This window comes from Mustela putorius, unplaced genomic scaffold (assembly GCF_011764305.1).
Source record: "Mustela putorius furo isolate JIRA1106 unplaced genomic scaffold, ASM1176430v1.1 tig00003845_pilon_pilon_pilon, whole genome shotgun sequence".
Classification (NCBI taxonomy): domain Eukaryota; kingdom Metazoa; phylum Chordata; class Mammalia; order Carnivora; family Mustelidae; genus Mustela; species Mustela putorius.
Genome location: NW_025421998.1, coordinates 12359711 through 12375887, shown reverse-complemented (window position 1 = coordinate 12375887; position 16177 = coordinate 12359711). Strand labels below are relative to the sequence as shown.

General features: G+C 58.2%; 1 protein-coding gene across 6 annotated transcripts in view; it reads right to left on the bottom strand.

Moving 5' to 3' along the window:
- TNS3 (tensin 3) overlaps positions 1 to 16177 on the bottom strand; it is a 200718-nt gene that overhangs the window by 117598 nt on the left and 66943 nt on the right. For 3 of the 6 annotated variants that reach the window (XM_045089576.1, XM_013059615.2, XM_045089573.1), the window contains exon 4: positions 11642 to 11680. The exons of 1 other annotated variant lie outside the window; for it this stretch is intronic. Coding sequence is in view for 3 of the 5 variants with exons in the window: in XM_013059615.2 (XP_012915069.1) it covers positions 11642 to 11680 (39 nt within the window). In the remaining 2 variants the exon portion in view is untranslated. Of the gene's footprint in view, positions 1 to 3809; positions 4087 to 11641; positions 11681 to 11784; positions 11804 to 16177 lie in introns of those variants that run through there. 2 more of the 6 variants (XM_045089574.1, XM_013059619.2) reach the window with 2 other exon arrangements.

The following is a 16177-nucleotide window of genomic DNA, read 5'->3' as shown; positions in this document are numbered from 1 at the left end:
AGACTGAGTCCCACCACGGGTTCTGCACTCAACATGGAGCCTGCCTGAGGTTCTCCCTTCCCTCTGCCCCTCCCGCCCTCTCTAAAAAAGAGAAAGAAAAGGCAGATTCGTGTCAAATGCAACTGGTGGGGGAGTCTTGGTTGGAGCCACAGTGAGAGCCTCCAGAGGTTTGCTGTTTGGGCTGGAATCCTGTCTTGCCCTCTAGGAACCAAATGAACGAGATCACATCTTGGGGTGAAGATCCAGTCGTGTCACAACTGATCCCCCGGTGTTTCCATCTGTCATCTTCTGAGGACCCGCCACACTGTTTTCTCAAGTGGCCGCACCTGCCTGCGTTCCCACCAACAGTGCAGGGGGCTCCCCTTTCTCCGCATCCTCGCCAGCACCTGCCATTTCTTGCCTCTGACACTCGCCTTCTGACAGGTGGGAGGTCCCAGCTCCTCGTGGTCGGGATTTGCACTTCCCTGACGATGAGTCATGTCGCACATCTTCTCCTGTCTCGTCCCCCACTCTGGGTGTCTTCTTAGGGAAAACGTGTATTCCGGTCATTGGCCCATTTTTTAATGAAATTATTTGGTTTTTTTGGTGTTGAGCTGTTCTTCGTATGTTTTGGACATGAACCTCTTATTAGACGCAGCAAAACACTCATGTGAAAACCCAGATACAGCCCTATGTTTCTTACAGCACCCTGTACATCAGCTGAGATGTGGAGCGCCCCCGATGGATAAGCAGATAGAGAGGCGCGCGCAGGCGCGCGCGCACACACACACACACACACACACACACAGAGCGAGACGTCACTCGGTGACAGAAGAATGAAGTCCTGCCACTTGTGGCGACACGGACAGACCTAGAGGGTATTACGCTGAGCGAAACGACTCAGACAAAGAAAGACAAACACCGCAGGACCTCATTTACACGAGGAATCTAAAAAACAAAACAAACACACAAACGAAAAGCAGAAGTAGACCCGTAAGTACAGAGAAGACCCAAAGGGAGGGGGCAGAGGTGACGGGCAAACGGGCGCAGGGGAGGGGGAGTCCGAGGCTTCCAGCAATGGAGCGAACAAGTCCCAGGATAAAGGCCACAACACAGGGAATGCAGTCAGTGGTGAGGTGACAGTGACCACAGTCATCACGGCGAGCACGGCGCACATAACGCAGAGACCCGCTATGTCACTCTACACCTGAAACCAATAGGACACGGCACGTCGATGACTCTATTTCCGTAAGAAAGAGAATTTAAATTGTTTAAATAAATAAAGTCATCCCCGGCTGCTCTACTGGCTGGACACCCGTGTCGGTCTAGAACGCTGATGCCTGCCACCCACTGCCCCCGGTCGGGCGCTTGCACATGCGCCTCCAATCCTGCCCCCATCCTCTGTCACCCTGCACGTGGGTGGACATGGACATGTGGACGGGACATGGACTGGGCACCCACTATGTCCGCTCCCAAGCCTGTTCTGGCCAGAGGCACTGGTGGCCGTCACCTCACAGCTGAAGATAGCGCACAAGCCGACACCACGTGAGCCTAAGACGCCAGAGATCTGCTGTGGCTCGGAAGGCAGGTCCGTGTCTTGGGACGGCGCGGCCCCAAAGACCTGCTCCTCCCCACCCCACAGGACGGCTGCAGGACGGGGCAAACCCAGAGCACAGCTGCGGACGGCCATCCCATTAAGGTTTCACAACACTCTGAGGCGGCCACACGGGGAATTTTAGCTGGTTCGCTGTGGGCACACAGTCTGCCAAAGTAGAACAGGGGAACCCCAGCCCCGAGACCAATGGACATGGCCGTCCGTTTCAGATGTAAGCAAACGTAAAAGCAAGTATGGCTTAGGATCCCACAAGTCCATATTTCGATTTAACAACCACCTATAAATCCTGAACTTTCTATTAATTTTTATCTTTTTAAGAATTCTTTGTCAGAGAGACAGGGGGAGCACAAGCAGGGGGAGCAGCAGGCAGATGGAGAAGCTGGCTCCCTGCTGAGCAGAGAGCCCGATGCGGAGCTCGATCCCAGGACCCCGGGATCATGACCTGAGCTGAAGGCAGACACTTAAGGACTGGGCCAGACAGCCCAAATCTCAAACTATTTAAAAAGACAAGCTGACTGAGAAGCAGGTGGACAGCATGTGACACGTGACTGTCACCATCCTAGGGAGAATGACACAGGGTCACGGCAGCACGGGGCCACACTGTGTCCAGCCCAGGGCAGCCGCAGCGCCGTCCTCCCACGGCCGCGTGGCATCCTACTGGACTGGGACCCTCCCATCCCCACTTTGCCAAGACAGAGTAGAGGACCAGGCTGGACACGATGGGGCACACAGCTAGTGTGCCCGGCAGGGCTCGGGCTCGCGTCCCAGAGCACCACAGTGGATGACCTCTTCCCCATTCCCTGGCACCCCAAAACGCCACAGGAACGGCCCATCACAGGCTCACGGGGAGGCGGCGAACATGGGCTGGGGTCCACGCTCTCTGATGGGCAAGTCAGGGGTAAAGGGAGTTCTTAGGCACTGACGTGGCAACGAAGCAGCCTGAGGACCCACAGTCAACACCTTATCAGTACGCTCGAGTCTTGCTGTCGTGGGTCCTGGGATTCTCACCGTCACTGTGCATGCTGGCCGGGCATCTCCCTGAGCTTAGAGCACTAGACTCACCCATGCGTACGTGGTACCAAGCACAGCCGTGCAAAGCTGTGTGTCCCTGCACACGCCTCGGGAAGGACAGTGGTTCACGGGGAGTGGGTCTGCCTCAGCTGCGCATGTGCCCGGCGGGTCCCACGTGTGTCCGTGAGAGATCACGGATGCACAGGGACGGCGGATTGGGGGTGACCCACACGTTTTAGCAAGGTCGCAGATGTGCACACACAAAACCCCCACATAAGGAGGCTGGACGGCTCCTGAATCGATAGGAACCTGTCAATCATTCATCTCAGGTTCATGCAAGAAACCTCGGGAAAACCTCCCCATTCTAACGCCCCCTCCCGCCCCCCACCGGAGCACACGAAACTGCCACTGTAATGTTTCATAAAGAATCACAACCACAGTCCAGTCTGGTAGTATTTTTAAGCGTGTGACCCATCTCTGTATGCGGAGGACGCCTGACGCTCTTGGAGGGCGCTAACCCTTGGGGCCCTTCCTCCTTGCTTGACGAAGGTCAAGACACCTTCTCTTCCAGCACTCCCGCCCCCAGTGGGGAGGCAGAAATGAAGCAAACACCTCCGTCCAGAAAACACTGTGTGTTTGGACTCAGCAGGTTTTCAGCCAAACACATCACCCTGTGGACTGGTCTCTCCAGATGTCCACCATCCATCCAGAACGCCACAGGGAAGACACTCGGGCAAGCCTGGGCCATCAGCTCATGGAAAACCCGGGAACTGCTGGCAGGCTGGTCATAAGCCCTGAGCTCCGTGCTCCCACTTTACCGGCATCCGGACCTAGCTCCAAAGTCCGGATGTCCCCGGCTCCCCGCCGCCCACCGCGTCCCTACCCGGACTATTGCGGCATGAGCCCCACACACCACATGGCCCCTCTGTAAACACGTCAGCAGGCCTCCTTGGAAGAGAAACCACGTTCTAAAATGACACCAACACAATACCAGTACCATGAACGGGGGGGATTCCTTAATACCCCCATATCGCGACTCCATGGTCAAATTTCCCTGTTTTACAAGTTTGAGTTTGTTTTTGTCTTTTTTTTTTTTTTTACAGTCAGATTGTTGGGATTAAGTTCCAGATAGAGTCTGACGGTGTTTATCTGACATCTCGTCCGTTCCAAAGCCACAGAGATCCTTCCTCCTCCCGCAGCATACCTGGAGATGACCGACACGCTCTCCGCCCCGTGCCCCCGGGACTCGCTGATCCCTTGGAACGCGTCCACGGGGCCCAGGCCCCATGCCTCCTGGAAGCCGTGGATGGGTCCGCACTCAGGGTGGTTCTGGTCTGATTTCTGGCCTCCCATGAGGGCTACACGCACAGCCAACTTCCCCAAAGGAGGCATGTGACTCGACCAGCTTCCTTCTGCGACCCAGGAGGTTACAGAGGGTCACGGTCGTTCGGTTACTTACAGTCTGCAGTTTGGCACATTTTAACTCTTTCCCTTTCTTGGCATTTGCCGGCCAGAACTCCTCCTTACTCGGAACTTTCCCTCTTCGTCTATTTTTAACCCTGAGGACAGGTTGTGTAAGAGAAGGAGGTCAAAAGCTTGTTTCTCTTTATTTACTGATTTTTCAGGATGAGTCGTTCCCTAACCCTAACCCTCAAAGGCAATGAATGAAGTTTCGGATCTGGATTGAGTTTTTATGTTTTTATTTATTTTTTTGTCGTTATTAAGTAGGTGCTTCATTTAAAGTCTGGTGCAGAGATCAGAAAGCGATGTCTGAGCCCAAAATCACAAAGCGGACAGTCCTCACAACGGGACTCGGGCCCGTATCTGCACTGGTTCTCAACCATCTACCATCCAAGACCCCACTCGGTTCCGAGGACGGGCACCGTGCTTGCCACCCCGCGGGACACACTGGCGCAGGGCCAGCATGGGGACGGTGCCTGGTCACCGCTGCCACCCAAAGTGGAAGGAGCCCAGGCAGCCCCATGGGACTTTCCTTATTCTCTCTGTATGGGGGGCCCTCCAGATAGGGACACGGTTTCTGCCAAGGACAAAACTCCCTTTTCTTTTACAGCATTGTTGCCTTTAAAAAAAAATCTTTTATTTATTTATTTATTTATCTGAGATGGAGAGAGAGAGAGAGAGTACAAACACGGCAGAAGGGTAGAGGGAAAGGGGGAAGCAGGCCCCCAATGAGCAAGGAGCCCGATGCAGGACTCGATCCCAGGCCCCTGAGATCACGACCTGAGCTGAAGGCAGAGGCTACACCGACCAAGCCCTACCAGGTACCCTTGCAGAATTGTTTCCTGATGCTTGAGGGAAAATAAATGTGGCTAACAAGGCTGCTCTAAGTGTCCCCAGGGAGAGGAGGAGGACTTGAGCTCAGTGACGAGGCTGGAATGGGCCTGGCTTCTGATGTTCAGGACCCAATGCCCCACTGCCTGGCTGGCTTCTGCCTACGTGCAGGGTGCGCCTCGAACGGATGGGGAGACCTCCAAAAGTTCAGAGGCACTTGGGGAGACCCGAGGAAAAACCAGCCCGAGGCCCCTGGCTCTCTAGAGAGACTCTCCAAGTGAGGCCAGGACGTCCCAGATTCCATACCAGTCGGCCCGACACCCACAAGTGCCGATAAGAAAACAGGAGGTGGGGACTCCGGGCCACGGAGAACCTGGGGAGGAATTGGATTTCAGAACCCTAGACCCCCCCCAAACTGGCAGCCAGGGTCCCCTTTCTGCACAGACTTTGATTTCTTCAGGGACCCAGGGAGGGGGGCAGGATGCCGTCGTGTGTATTTTCTTTTAAAAATGATCCCTCTTGCAGGTGAAAATGCACCCAGGCCACAGACGCCCCATCACAACAGCGTCCCTCCCGACCGTGACCCTCCTGACCCTCCTGACCCAAACTCCGTCCCAGCTCACGGTGTTGAAAAAAATTAGCGCTCACCCTCGCCTTCCATAGGGAGCTGTGATTCCCCCCAATTCCCACACACCTGCCACCATCAAGCGTCATCCCCACATTCACAACCCATGACTGCTATAGAGTCCACACCATCGGAAAAAAAAAAAAAAATTGACCCACGACCAGAAACTTCTTCTCCATGGCAGATTCCAGCCTTGGGACCTGGGGACATTCATTCACTGGAAAAAGCTGTCTATCATCCGTGAGTGCCGGCTGGGGGGCGCCCCAGCCACCGAGCGCCCCAGTCAACCCTGAGCAGCAGCCCCAAGCCCACCATGCAGTCAGAGACCCAGGGACTGGCAGCTCTGAGCCCGAGTGCACCACGCCGCTGGCCGCAGACGTGCCATGGGACACCTGGGTCTCACGGTGCACAGAACAGCTGCGGGCCAGCCTCTCCCGGTGTGACCAGCTGCGGCCAGCACGGGTGCTAACCATTAGCCAGACCCCAAGCTCCCGGTGGACATAAGCTGACACCAGGCCACTGTGTCCCCTGCCCTGCCTCCCTCTACCTGTGGCCAGGCCCACCGCAACATCTAGCTGGGCCCTGCTTCCAATCCAGGCATGCTGGGTTGAAGCTCAACACAGTCAGGTTTTTTTTTGTTGTTTTTTTTTTTCTTAATTCACGGAGGACTGTGCCTTTCTCAGAGTGTCTGTGAACCAAAGCTCCTGTTTGCCCCCTGGGGCTCCCACATGGGAGCCGCTCACCAGGCGACCTTTTCCAGAAACGCGGGCAATCTCTCCCTGCCAAGGCTGAAAAGGCCAAGGCCCGGATGTTATTTTAGGTGCAGGAGGGAACGGTGAAATCAAAGCGAGTGGGACCAAGTCTGGCCTGTGATTAGAACGGGGAGGGGCGGTGCCCCGGATTTCCGGAGAAAACTACCTACGCACCAGGTTTTGGAGCCAGCCCCGGGAGCGGTCCTGCCAGTAGCTGCAGACAGAGGCCTGGGGCAGAGGTCAGCGAAAGAGGGTCCCCCTGACACACACAGCCGGTCAGTGGCATGGGCTTCAAAGGCTTTCCCCGGAAAGCTCCGGGGGCCCTGGGCTCCCAACCCTGCCCGATCCCCAAGCACCCTCTCCTTCGACTTCCACAAACAGCCTGCCCTATCCCTCTGCAAGTCTGCAATGTCTGTCCTGCCTGTGAGGTCTGTGGCAGGGCCCAGAGGGTTACAGCCAGCCCCAGAGAGCTCCCCTGAGTGCACTTGAGCCCCCAGGAGGGCCCCACCCAGGTCTGTGGCTGAACCCGTCCCAGAAGTGCCGGGGGTAGAGGTCATGCTAAGTGACCTCAAAGAGGTGGAGGGAGGGACCCCACACACTGCTCCCCTGGGCAGCCACTCAGACAGACCCAAAGGCTGCAGGGCCACGTGTCCTTGGGAAGCATTTCACCAGCCCCTTCGGGCTCTGGGCCGGAAAGACCTCTCCAGACGCTGCCTCCTGTCCCTAAGCCAGTCCCCCGTGCATCTGCATCCTCTGGTCTGCTCACGAGGACACGCGTCCAGCCTGACCTCCCTGCATCCCTATTCCCAACTCAGCCACATCCCAGGTTCCTGGCAGACAAGAAGTGGGGGGGACACGGGTCCTCACACCCACCCTGCAAGAGCCCCTTCCCCGTCTGTGCTCCCCTCCACCGTGAACCCCTGCCTTCTCTCGGAAGCCCACTGGGATCTGTGCATGAAAGTGGCCCCTGGGCTGCCCCCATCCATACTTTCTCTGCTCCCTTCAAGAGCAGGTTGCCAAAAGGGGTAAAATACACAGTTAAAGGAAAGGGAGTCTGAGCAGAGTTTGGGATCCTAGCTTCCAGTGCTGTCACCCGGGGCCCCACACACATTAATTCAGACCCCAACCTTCACGAAGGACCCTGAGGGCGGAGGGAAGCACAGCAGCGACCAGCACTGCCCCAGCACGGGAGCCCAGCCTGAATCCAGATTGGGGCCATGGGAAACCTGGGGAACACTGGGTACGTTCAGCGTTTCTTAAACACTCCCCACTCTGCCTCAGGTACTAACACCAGGACCCTCCACCTCCATGCTTGCTGAGAAGACAGAGCCAGGTACAGGCACTGAGGCACCACTAGGGTCAGGCGGCCTGAGGCTCTGATGCTCAATGGCTGGCACTCCAGCAGCCACAGAGAGAGGATGAGGACACAAGGGCTGGCTTCAACCTTGCCGGATCCCTGGTGTGCTCACCGAGCCTCGGCTTCCCTTACACCATCCACTCGACATGTCCCTTTAAAACTGGCTCCTCTGATGCCCCACTGCCCTGCTGCGGAACCAGACGTGACTCTTAGATCACTCAAGTGTCAAGGTGAACGTCTGAAAAAGCAGCATTGAGTGCTTTTATTTCTGGGTCTCACTTGCCTTTTACCAAAACCAGAGGTGATAAACTTGAGCAAGCCGAAGGCTCGACTACCATCTGGCAGGACTCCAGAGACTTTCCCAGCTTCCTGAAGATCAGAGGATTACAGAACACGGATGTTTGCATGTCTCTGCTGCCTGAAGTAAGGGAATGTCCTTGGGACAAGGTGAAGGATGCTCACGTGAGATGCACAGACCCTGGCGGGCCAGCCGTGGGTGCAGACACAGCTGTGGGTGCACATGCTCCCAGGGTCTGTGACTTCCAGAAACAGAAGCTATCACTCGGCTAAGACCCTGATGTGCTGGGGCAGATCTGCGTCTGTGTTCTGACGTGTCCCGCAGCATGGGAACAGTCCGTGGCAGGAATAATCTGCACGCAACCAAAGACCTGCACTTAACGAGGACAAGAAATTCGCACGGTGGCTGTCGTGGCCTGGACTGGAGCCGGCGCCAGAGGCCGAGCTCTCCAGGCACTCCAGTGAACCTTCTGGGCAAAGCTGCCCTCCCAATATTTGACAGGTGGGTAGCCTGAACTTTGCCATCACTACCTAATTCTGCAGGTAAAAGAGCACCATTAATGGGGGTGCCTTTCCATCCATCTCAAGCTTCCAAGTGTCCGATTCGGCGGGCAGTCTTTCCGAGATAACCAATCGCTTTGGGGAGATCCCTGCATGGCCCCCAGTAAGGAATATGACACGGACACCGTTTGCTCAGCGGCACCTGTCAACAGTCACACTGTCCCCGCATGAACCTCACCACTTGGGACCGCTTCCCCCAACCGCGTGTTTACACAAATCATGCTGAACAAGGTCCCAACACACCCACGCGCCCCCGCAGGTGCATCGAACAAGGACCCAGTCTGCAAACTCCAGCCTCCGTCTCTGTAACCTGACACCTCATGTCACCTGCAACAGAAACCACCCATTGTCCGTGCCTCCCTTGAACAAAGAGCACAGCCGCAGAGCTACCCAACTGCCTACTCAAATTTCAAGAGCGACTCTATACCTTGTCTCCTCCAGCGGGAGGACCCATAACAGCCAAGCAAAAACAATCCAGGTGTGCGCACTGGCAGCCAGGTGAGGGCTCGCACCTGTGCTCCCAGCGGGCTCTGGCACCGCCCGGAGCGCCCGCACCCGCAGCCACCACCAGGCGGGGACACGGCCTCTCACAAGGACGGAGGCTGCTCGGAGGAGTGAACTTCTCCAACGCAGGGCCGCCGCACTGGCTGCTCGGGCCGTCCCTCGGCCAACGCTGCTGGGTGCTGTCCGGGAACACTGGCCCCTGGGGCGTCCACACCTGCTGGACTGAAGGGTGTCCCAGGGAAAGCCACATGTGCACCCAGGGGGCCTGCAGGTCTGCTCCTGCACCGGTGTGACCCCGCCCTCCTGGACAGACACAGTCCTTGCAGGACAAGACTGAGGCAGCAACGGCGCTCTGCCTGGAGCGTCAGTCATCGCTGTGAGGCACGCCCGGCCCTCCATGAGGCGGGCCAGCCCCTGCCGGCTGGGGCACCCTCCCTGTGTCCCAGGGGGCTCGGGAAGAACAGGTCCTCTACGCATCTGTCCCGGCTCCTTCACCCTCACGGAGCAGATGGTACGTCTGGGAACCGACCAAACCGGTTCTCCCCTACCAGACAGCCAGAGAACAATGGTCAAACCAAACAGACCAGCAGAGGCTGCGGGCACCGGGAGACCGGCACTGCCCCCCTCGCGTTTGCCCAACCAGGGAGAAGGCTGGCCCGCACCCGGTGCCTTTCCCACGAGCCACAGCCAGTGCCCAGACTTCCCACGTGCTACTCCATCTGTCCCACACGGCGCCCGCCGGGGACGTGGCCATATCCCCACACACAGCGGAGGGAAGTGAGGCGCAGACACAAGAGGGCCCCATGTGAGGTCACGCGGGTCTGCAGGTATCGTGACCTGGCTGGAGCCCGGCCTGGCGCTGGCCCCGTGCTCATGATCGCTACTGAGCTCTGCACCTGGGTGTGCACACGAGCACATGTGGCTGACACGCATGCCCACGGGCATCTGCAGAAATGATGAGCACAGAGGCACAGCTCGGCCCCCGTCACAAGGGATCTGCCACCTGGGGACACCCCAGAGCCTCCCGGTCATGACCCAGCAGACCCTGCCCCACACGGGCCATCTCGGCGGGAAGCTAACACACAACAAAGCCACGGTAGTGCTTCTCTACCCTCAACGCCGTACCAACGAGCAGAGCCAGAGAAAGCCAAAGGTCCTGACGAGGATGCCCTCCGAGCGGCACATGACTTCCCCCTCAGACACCTGGTGGGTGCAGATGGGGCGTCTGCAGGGCAGCGGCAGCTCAGGACGAGCCCCCAGCCGCAGCCTACACCCTGCGTGACTCCCCCCGATGCACCCATTCTCTGCCGGTCCCTGCTTCCCTCGAGGACAAAGTGCACACCCAGTATCCTGGTTTCCCGTCTATGCCGGCCCCCGGGGGAAACTCAGCGCACAGGCACGTCTCATCAGCTAAGCTAACATTTGCAAAGGGAGGTTTGCCTCCAGGACCCGCTGCCTGCGGTTTTGGTCTGAGGATGGACCCGGCCTCACCCACCAGGTACTTAAGCCCCTGCAATAAGCAGAAGGTGGCTAGGCACCAGAAAAGTTCAAGAACAATGGCCATCAAGGAGACGGCCACGTGTTCTGAGCACGATGACCCCCACGGAGCTGTCTGCCCTCCTGTCTCGCCAGCGTGCCACACGGTCCCAGAAGCACTGCTGGCCAGTAGACAGCTGCCCTGGCAGAGGTCAGGTCATCACGTCAGCCCCCTGATGCGGCCAGGTCCAGCCAGCACAGTCCATCAGTGCCACGCCAGTCTGCTTCCCAGAACAGAGCCAGCAGCTCACCGTGGGAAGGAGCCAAGATGAGGCTCTTCCAGAACCTCTTGGAAGGGCTGCTGGCACCGGGACACCTGCAGAGCTGGTGACTCCCCCTTGGGGACAGGCCCCAGAGATGGAGGAAGCAGACGGCAGCAAGGTCGGACGGGAGGAAAGTGCAGAAAGGGGCAGCTCATGGCTCGGAGCCGACAGCCTGAGGTGGACAGGAAGGAGGCCGCAGCTCCCACGCCTGAGGACTGATGAGTCACCACAAGCACCAGACACAGAGCATGGCGTGGGAGGACCATGAGCACACAGAGGACATGGGGCCCAGGGATGCATGGACTGGCCAAAGGGCACTTGCCATCCAAACCCGGTGGCCACCTTCCTGTCCACGAGCAAGGCCTGCTTAGGGGACGGTGCTCGTGAGACCAACCTCCACACGGACACCCCACGACACGGTCACCACAGCCACACTCCACATGGCCCGAGCACCATGATACACATAGACATCCCACAACACGGCCACCACAGGACCATGACACACACAGACACCCCGCAACACGGCCACCACGGAACCACACTGCACACGGCCACCACGATACCACGACACACACAGATGCCCTGCCACATGGTCACCACGGCACCAAGACAGGCACAGATGCCTTGCCCAATGTGGGGGGATGTGAAAGGTAGTCATGGCTCTGGTCACTAAGGAAGGCGTGCATGGGCGAGTACCAGAGGCCCGAGGTCCATGCACAGGCTCTGGGAGTGAAGCGGGTCCTGTGTGAGGTCCAGAGGGAACCTAACAGCCCCAAGAAGGGCCCCACATCAAGACAAAGACAGTCCCACGTGACAAGCCAGGACCCCCGGGATACAGCGAGGACTCACCTGTCCCAGGTACACCTGTGCGCAGCGGCGAGTCACCACCTACGATGAGAAGACACAGAGTAAGCAGACAGGCTCCCGGGAAAACGCCACCCGAGGTCCACTCAGGTGCGACCCCAGAGCCTTCCCTGTCTGTCCTCACTCACGGCCGCAGAGCTCCAGCATCACACAGACAAGGCCTGCGGATACAAGAATCCAGATTTTTCTTCACTTTCATGCAATCCAGCTCCTTTCACAGAATCTCCTGCAAACCCTGGAGCCTCCCCCTGAGACGTGCCCTACACTCATGTAAGAATTTCCTCTTCGACTTCAAAGAACAGTGGCCTCCCAGGCTAGGAACTTGGGAGCTAGCTGGAGCCCTTCCCGGCCACGACAAGGAGATGGGGCCCCCCCCCGGTGGTCTTCAGGCCACCCCCACCACCCACCCAGTGCCGGTACTCCTTACAGAGTGGACCACCTTTTCTAGAACTTTTTCCACAGTGGGACAGAAAGCAGATGAGTGGCTCCAGGGTTCGGCCTCCTCATCTGAGCGGGGGAGGTAGGAAGCACGTGGGTGCTCTGAACCGGCCACATGGGGCAGTCTCCCACACTCTGGGAGCACGGACCATCCCTGGACAGAAAGGGTGGGCTATCAGTGGGTGACTGACGGCACCACGCCGGCCTCGTGCAGTCCTGGGAGGCCAGGATCCCGGCACCTGCCAGCAGGGTCCCGCTGTTCTCCCAGGGACCCCGCACACCCATCCTCAAAGTACAAACATGCACGGGACGGGAGAGACCCCCCCAGGGGGCTAACTGTCCCTGTGGCCTGGAGTGGGTGGCAGCATGACCTTGGCTCTTCCCACCAAGCGAACTATCTATAACTGCTGCTTATCTTCCGAAACTCCTCAGGGAACATGACACATGGTCATTCGTTCGTCCGGGACACACATGGCTCGGGCGGAAGCTGACTCATATGCTCGCTGGGGCAGGGCCCTGTCCCCTGGCACCAGCACCCCCTCCCCCGCCACGCACAGCCCGGCACTGCTGACCCAGTGGCTAGCATCCCTGCCCTGCCGACGCCCCCCAGGAAACAGGAACATGCCCTCACCATACACGTGTCCGCAGCTGCATACAAGTGTCTGTCCAAGCCTGATGTGCGGAGGAGGGAACGGGGGATATAGGAACTAATAAATATAAACCACGAAGACCAAAAATGGGGGAAAAAAAAGGTCTCTGGAAATAGAGGAAGTTACAGACAGGCGCCTATGGGGTGGTGCCAGCCAGCCAGGCAGGCCCACAGAGCGCAGAGCACAGCGGTCATGTCTGCTCATAGGCAGTGTCCATACAGCACCCAGGGGGCCCCGGGCGCCACTCTACGGGACTCCCGGCGAGGCTGTGCGAGGAACCGGGGCTCCCATCTTTTAAAAATCATTATCTGTATCCCATGCTGGGGAACATTACTCAGCAATTACAAAACAAGAAAAGATCTTGAGGAACCACAAGTACGAATCACCAAGACAAAGACACCAGTGAGAGAGGCTAACGCTGTGCGATTCCCACTCAGTGACATTCTGGGGAAGACAGAACTGTGGGCACCGTAACGAGATGGGTGCTGGCCCGCGGGGGAGAGGGGGATACTCAGAGCACAGAAGTGTCCAGTGAGTACGGTCTGTGTGATGGTCTAACGGTGGACGCCTGGGGACCCATCTGTCCAAACCCACAGAACGGGCAGAGCGAGCCCTAATACAACCTGTGGACGTGACTTCCTAAAATGTCCCCGTGGTCACTCATCCATGATAACAAATGTACCCGTTACTGCAACAGGATAACGGAGAAAATCAGGAGGGAAGTCAGGGGGGAAAGTGAGAGTACCGTCCAGCTTCTCTATTAACCCAAAACTGTCCTTAAAAATAAAGTCTATTCTTGAGTTTTCCACTCGCTGCCTAGAAGCATGTGTTTGTCAGCAAAAGGGAAAGTCCTTCGCAGTCCCAAAACCCACCAGTCACACAGGGAGGCTGGGAGGTCTTTTATCCAGAGGGCAGGTGGGTCCTGTGCTTCCCACGTGCCCCCCAGCCCCTGGCTGGAGGGGGTTGGGGATACTGCCCGCCTGTCCCCAGGGCATCCCCCCGCAGAATGGGCGAAGGCTCCAAGCCCGGGCTCCTGAGTCCCAGACCCGCCCCTCCCTGCGGCCCCATCCGCGGCTGACAGAGGGGGTGACCCGGACACGCCGGCCAGGAGGAGGCGTTCGCCAAGGCCAACGGCATAACCCACCGTCTTCGCTGGAGAACAAGCCGGGGCCACAGGAGCAGAGCGGACCCCCCAGCGCAGCAGAACAAAGGAGAAGCAACAAGGCTCCACGCTTCCGCTCCAGAGAACGGATCACAGCCCTGCTGTCTGTGTTCACCCACCCCGTGACAAAACGCAAACCAAACCGAAAACATCCCAGGGCTACAATGAATTTGCAAATGAAATTACATCAGAAGCGCCAAGTCAGAGAAGAAGGTGTGGCCCAGGGGAGAGCCACCTGCGGGCCGAAAAGAAAACGAGTATTTACATCAAGAATGGCGGACACCTAGTGTTACAAAGACCAACCTCGAACGGACACAGTGGGCACGTGTCCCCTGGACGTGGCTCACGCCAGATTCCAGGACGGGAACTCTAGGAGAACACACTGGCCTGGCCTGCTACATTCCAAGGGACATTTCCTCCCTTGGATTAAGAGGACGGCAGCAGACTCCGGTCTGGCAGGGCTGTGGAGGGAGGGCACAGGGAGCACATGTGGTCCCCCTTGGACCTCCCCCTGCCCAGAACCTGGGATGTAAATGGCCATGCAGACCCCCCTTTGCATATCCTGGACACTCGGGCTTCCCTCCAGCTCTTCGATCTGACCAGAGAGGCACAGAGCATGGCTCCCGGGCTTTCCGCCAGCCACGCACCTGCCCCTCCGAGCCTTGGCTCGCCCACCTCACCGAGGGACGGAGACACCCGGTAAGCTTGTCACGGGCAGCTGCTTGGGGTTCAGGTCGGGTCAGTAAAGGTGGAGCCCGCTCACCTGTTTTCTGTCCCCATCTTACTGCAACCTCAGATCACATGCCCGGCGGGCCATCTGCTCTGCTCACTTCCCAAAAGGCAACAATGTGGTGCTGGACTGTTTCCAGGTGGGCCTGGCCTTCCCCATCACACAGGGGCTGATGCTTCTTGATGTTCAGGATCTGCAGGAGCCAGGCCTGTCTCACCAATGAAGCTAAAATCCCGGCAGCACCTGCCACGTGCTTTGGGACCTTGGGAGGAGGGTCCCCAACGTGGCGCTGTTCCCAGGGACCGTCTGACAGCAGGATGCCCCCAGATCCCTGAGTGCAGCCCAGTGCGTTAGAGGGAGGACATGGCTGCACCCTGGAGTCTGGTCAGTACCTCCCTCACCAAGCTCCCTCCTGTTCTGGAAGGTGGGCTGAGAATGGTCGCAAGAGGATGGGGCCCGGCTGCCACCAACAGGGTGCACTCACGGGGATGCCCACAGTTCATCCAAGAGCACCTTCACGTCCCAAGCAGGCCATGTGCTATGTCTGTGGGTCTTGCTCGCTGGCCCTCACTGCCACTCAGCAAGCCAGAGAGCATCCCTTTGGTGTGTGCAGTGCTCAGTCCCATAGAGGCCGGGCCATGTAGGCAGATCCCACTGGGTCCAAACTCCAAGTTCCTCCCCTTATAGGAAGGGCTTCACTCTCTGACCAGGAGCACGGGGCAGGTGGGGGAGGGGCAGAGCCCGCCCGGGGCAGGGGAGGGGGACAGGACCAGGGCTACCGATAAAGGCCACAGTCCTGGAGAGATGGGGAGAGGTCTTCCCCGGGACCATTTTATGGCCTTGTTGTGGCTGTGTTAGGGGACAAGTCACCGTAACCAAGGACAACCATAAACAAACAGGTCTGCACTGGCCACAGCTGGTTCTGTGGCACCTGCCGCATGAGATATGGGAAACTCTCCCCAAGCCAGCAGGTGGGTAGGTAGGCAGGTGACCAGGACAGGGAGGGCCTCACACCCCAGGGGTGACTGTGCTCCAGGAACGGGAGTGTGGGTGTGAGTGCTGGTGTGCCTACGTGTGACGGTGTGTCTGAATGGAGAATGCACGTGTGTCACCGCACACTCACGCACAACTCAGGCCCAGCCCTGCAGGTGCATCTCCCCATAGGCACCAGAGCGCTCTGGCCGACACCCCTGGGGACTGAGCCGGGCCGGCAGGAGTAAGACCGCCTCACAGGGTCTGACTCGGCCCCTCTGTTTACTTCTGGAAATTAAGATCTTGGGGCAGAAGTTACAGCTCACACCCCATGGCCTGGGTCGTTTCCCTGTACGTTCGCTCAACAAAACAAGGAACCCAGCACTCGCTGTTGCCGATTCTTACGAAACTGTCCTCCTAACAGAGCAACATAAAACAGACACCGCCATGCTCTCCAGAAATGCGTGTGTAGCGAAGCCCCCCGCAAAGGAAAGGTAGAGCTGAGCCGACATTTCTGAAATCGTGGACAGCCCCAGTTGTGCCTGGCCACGTGAGCAAGTGCCACGGAA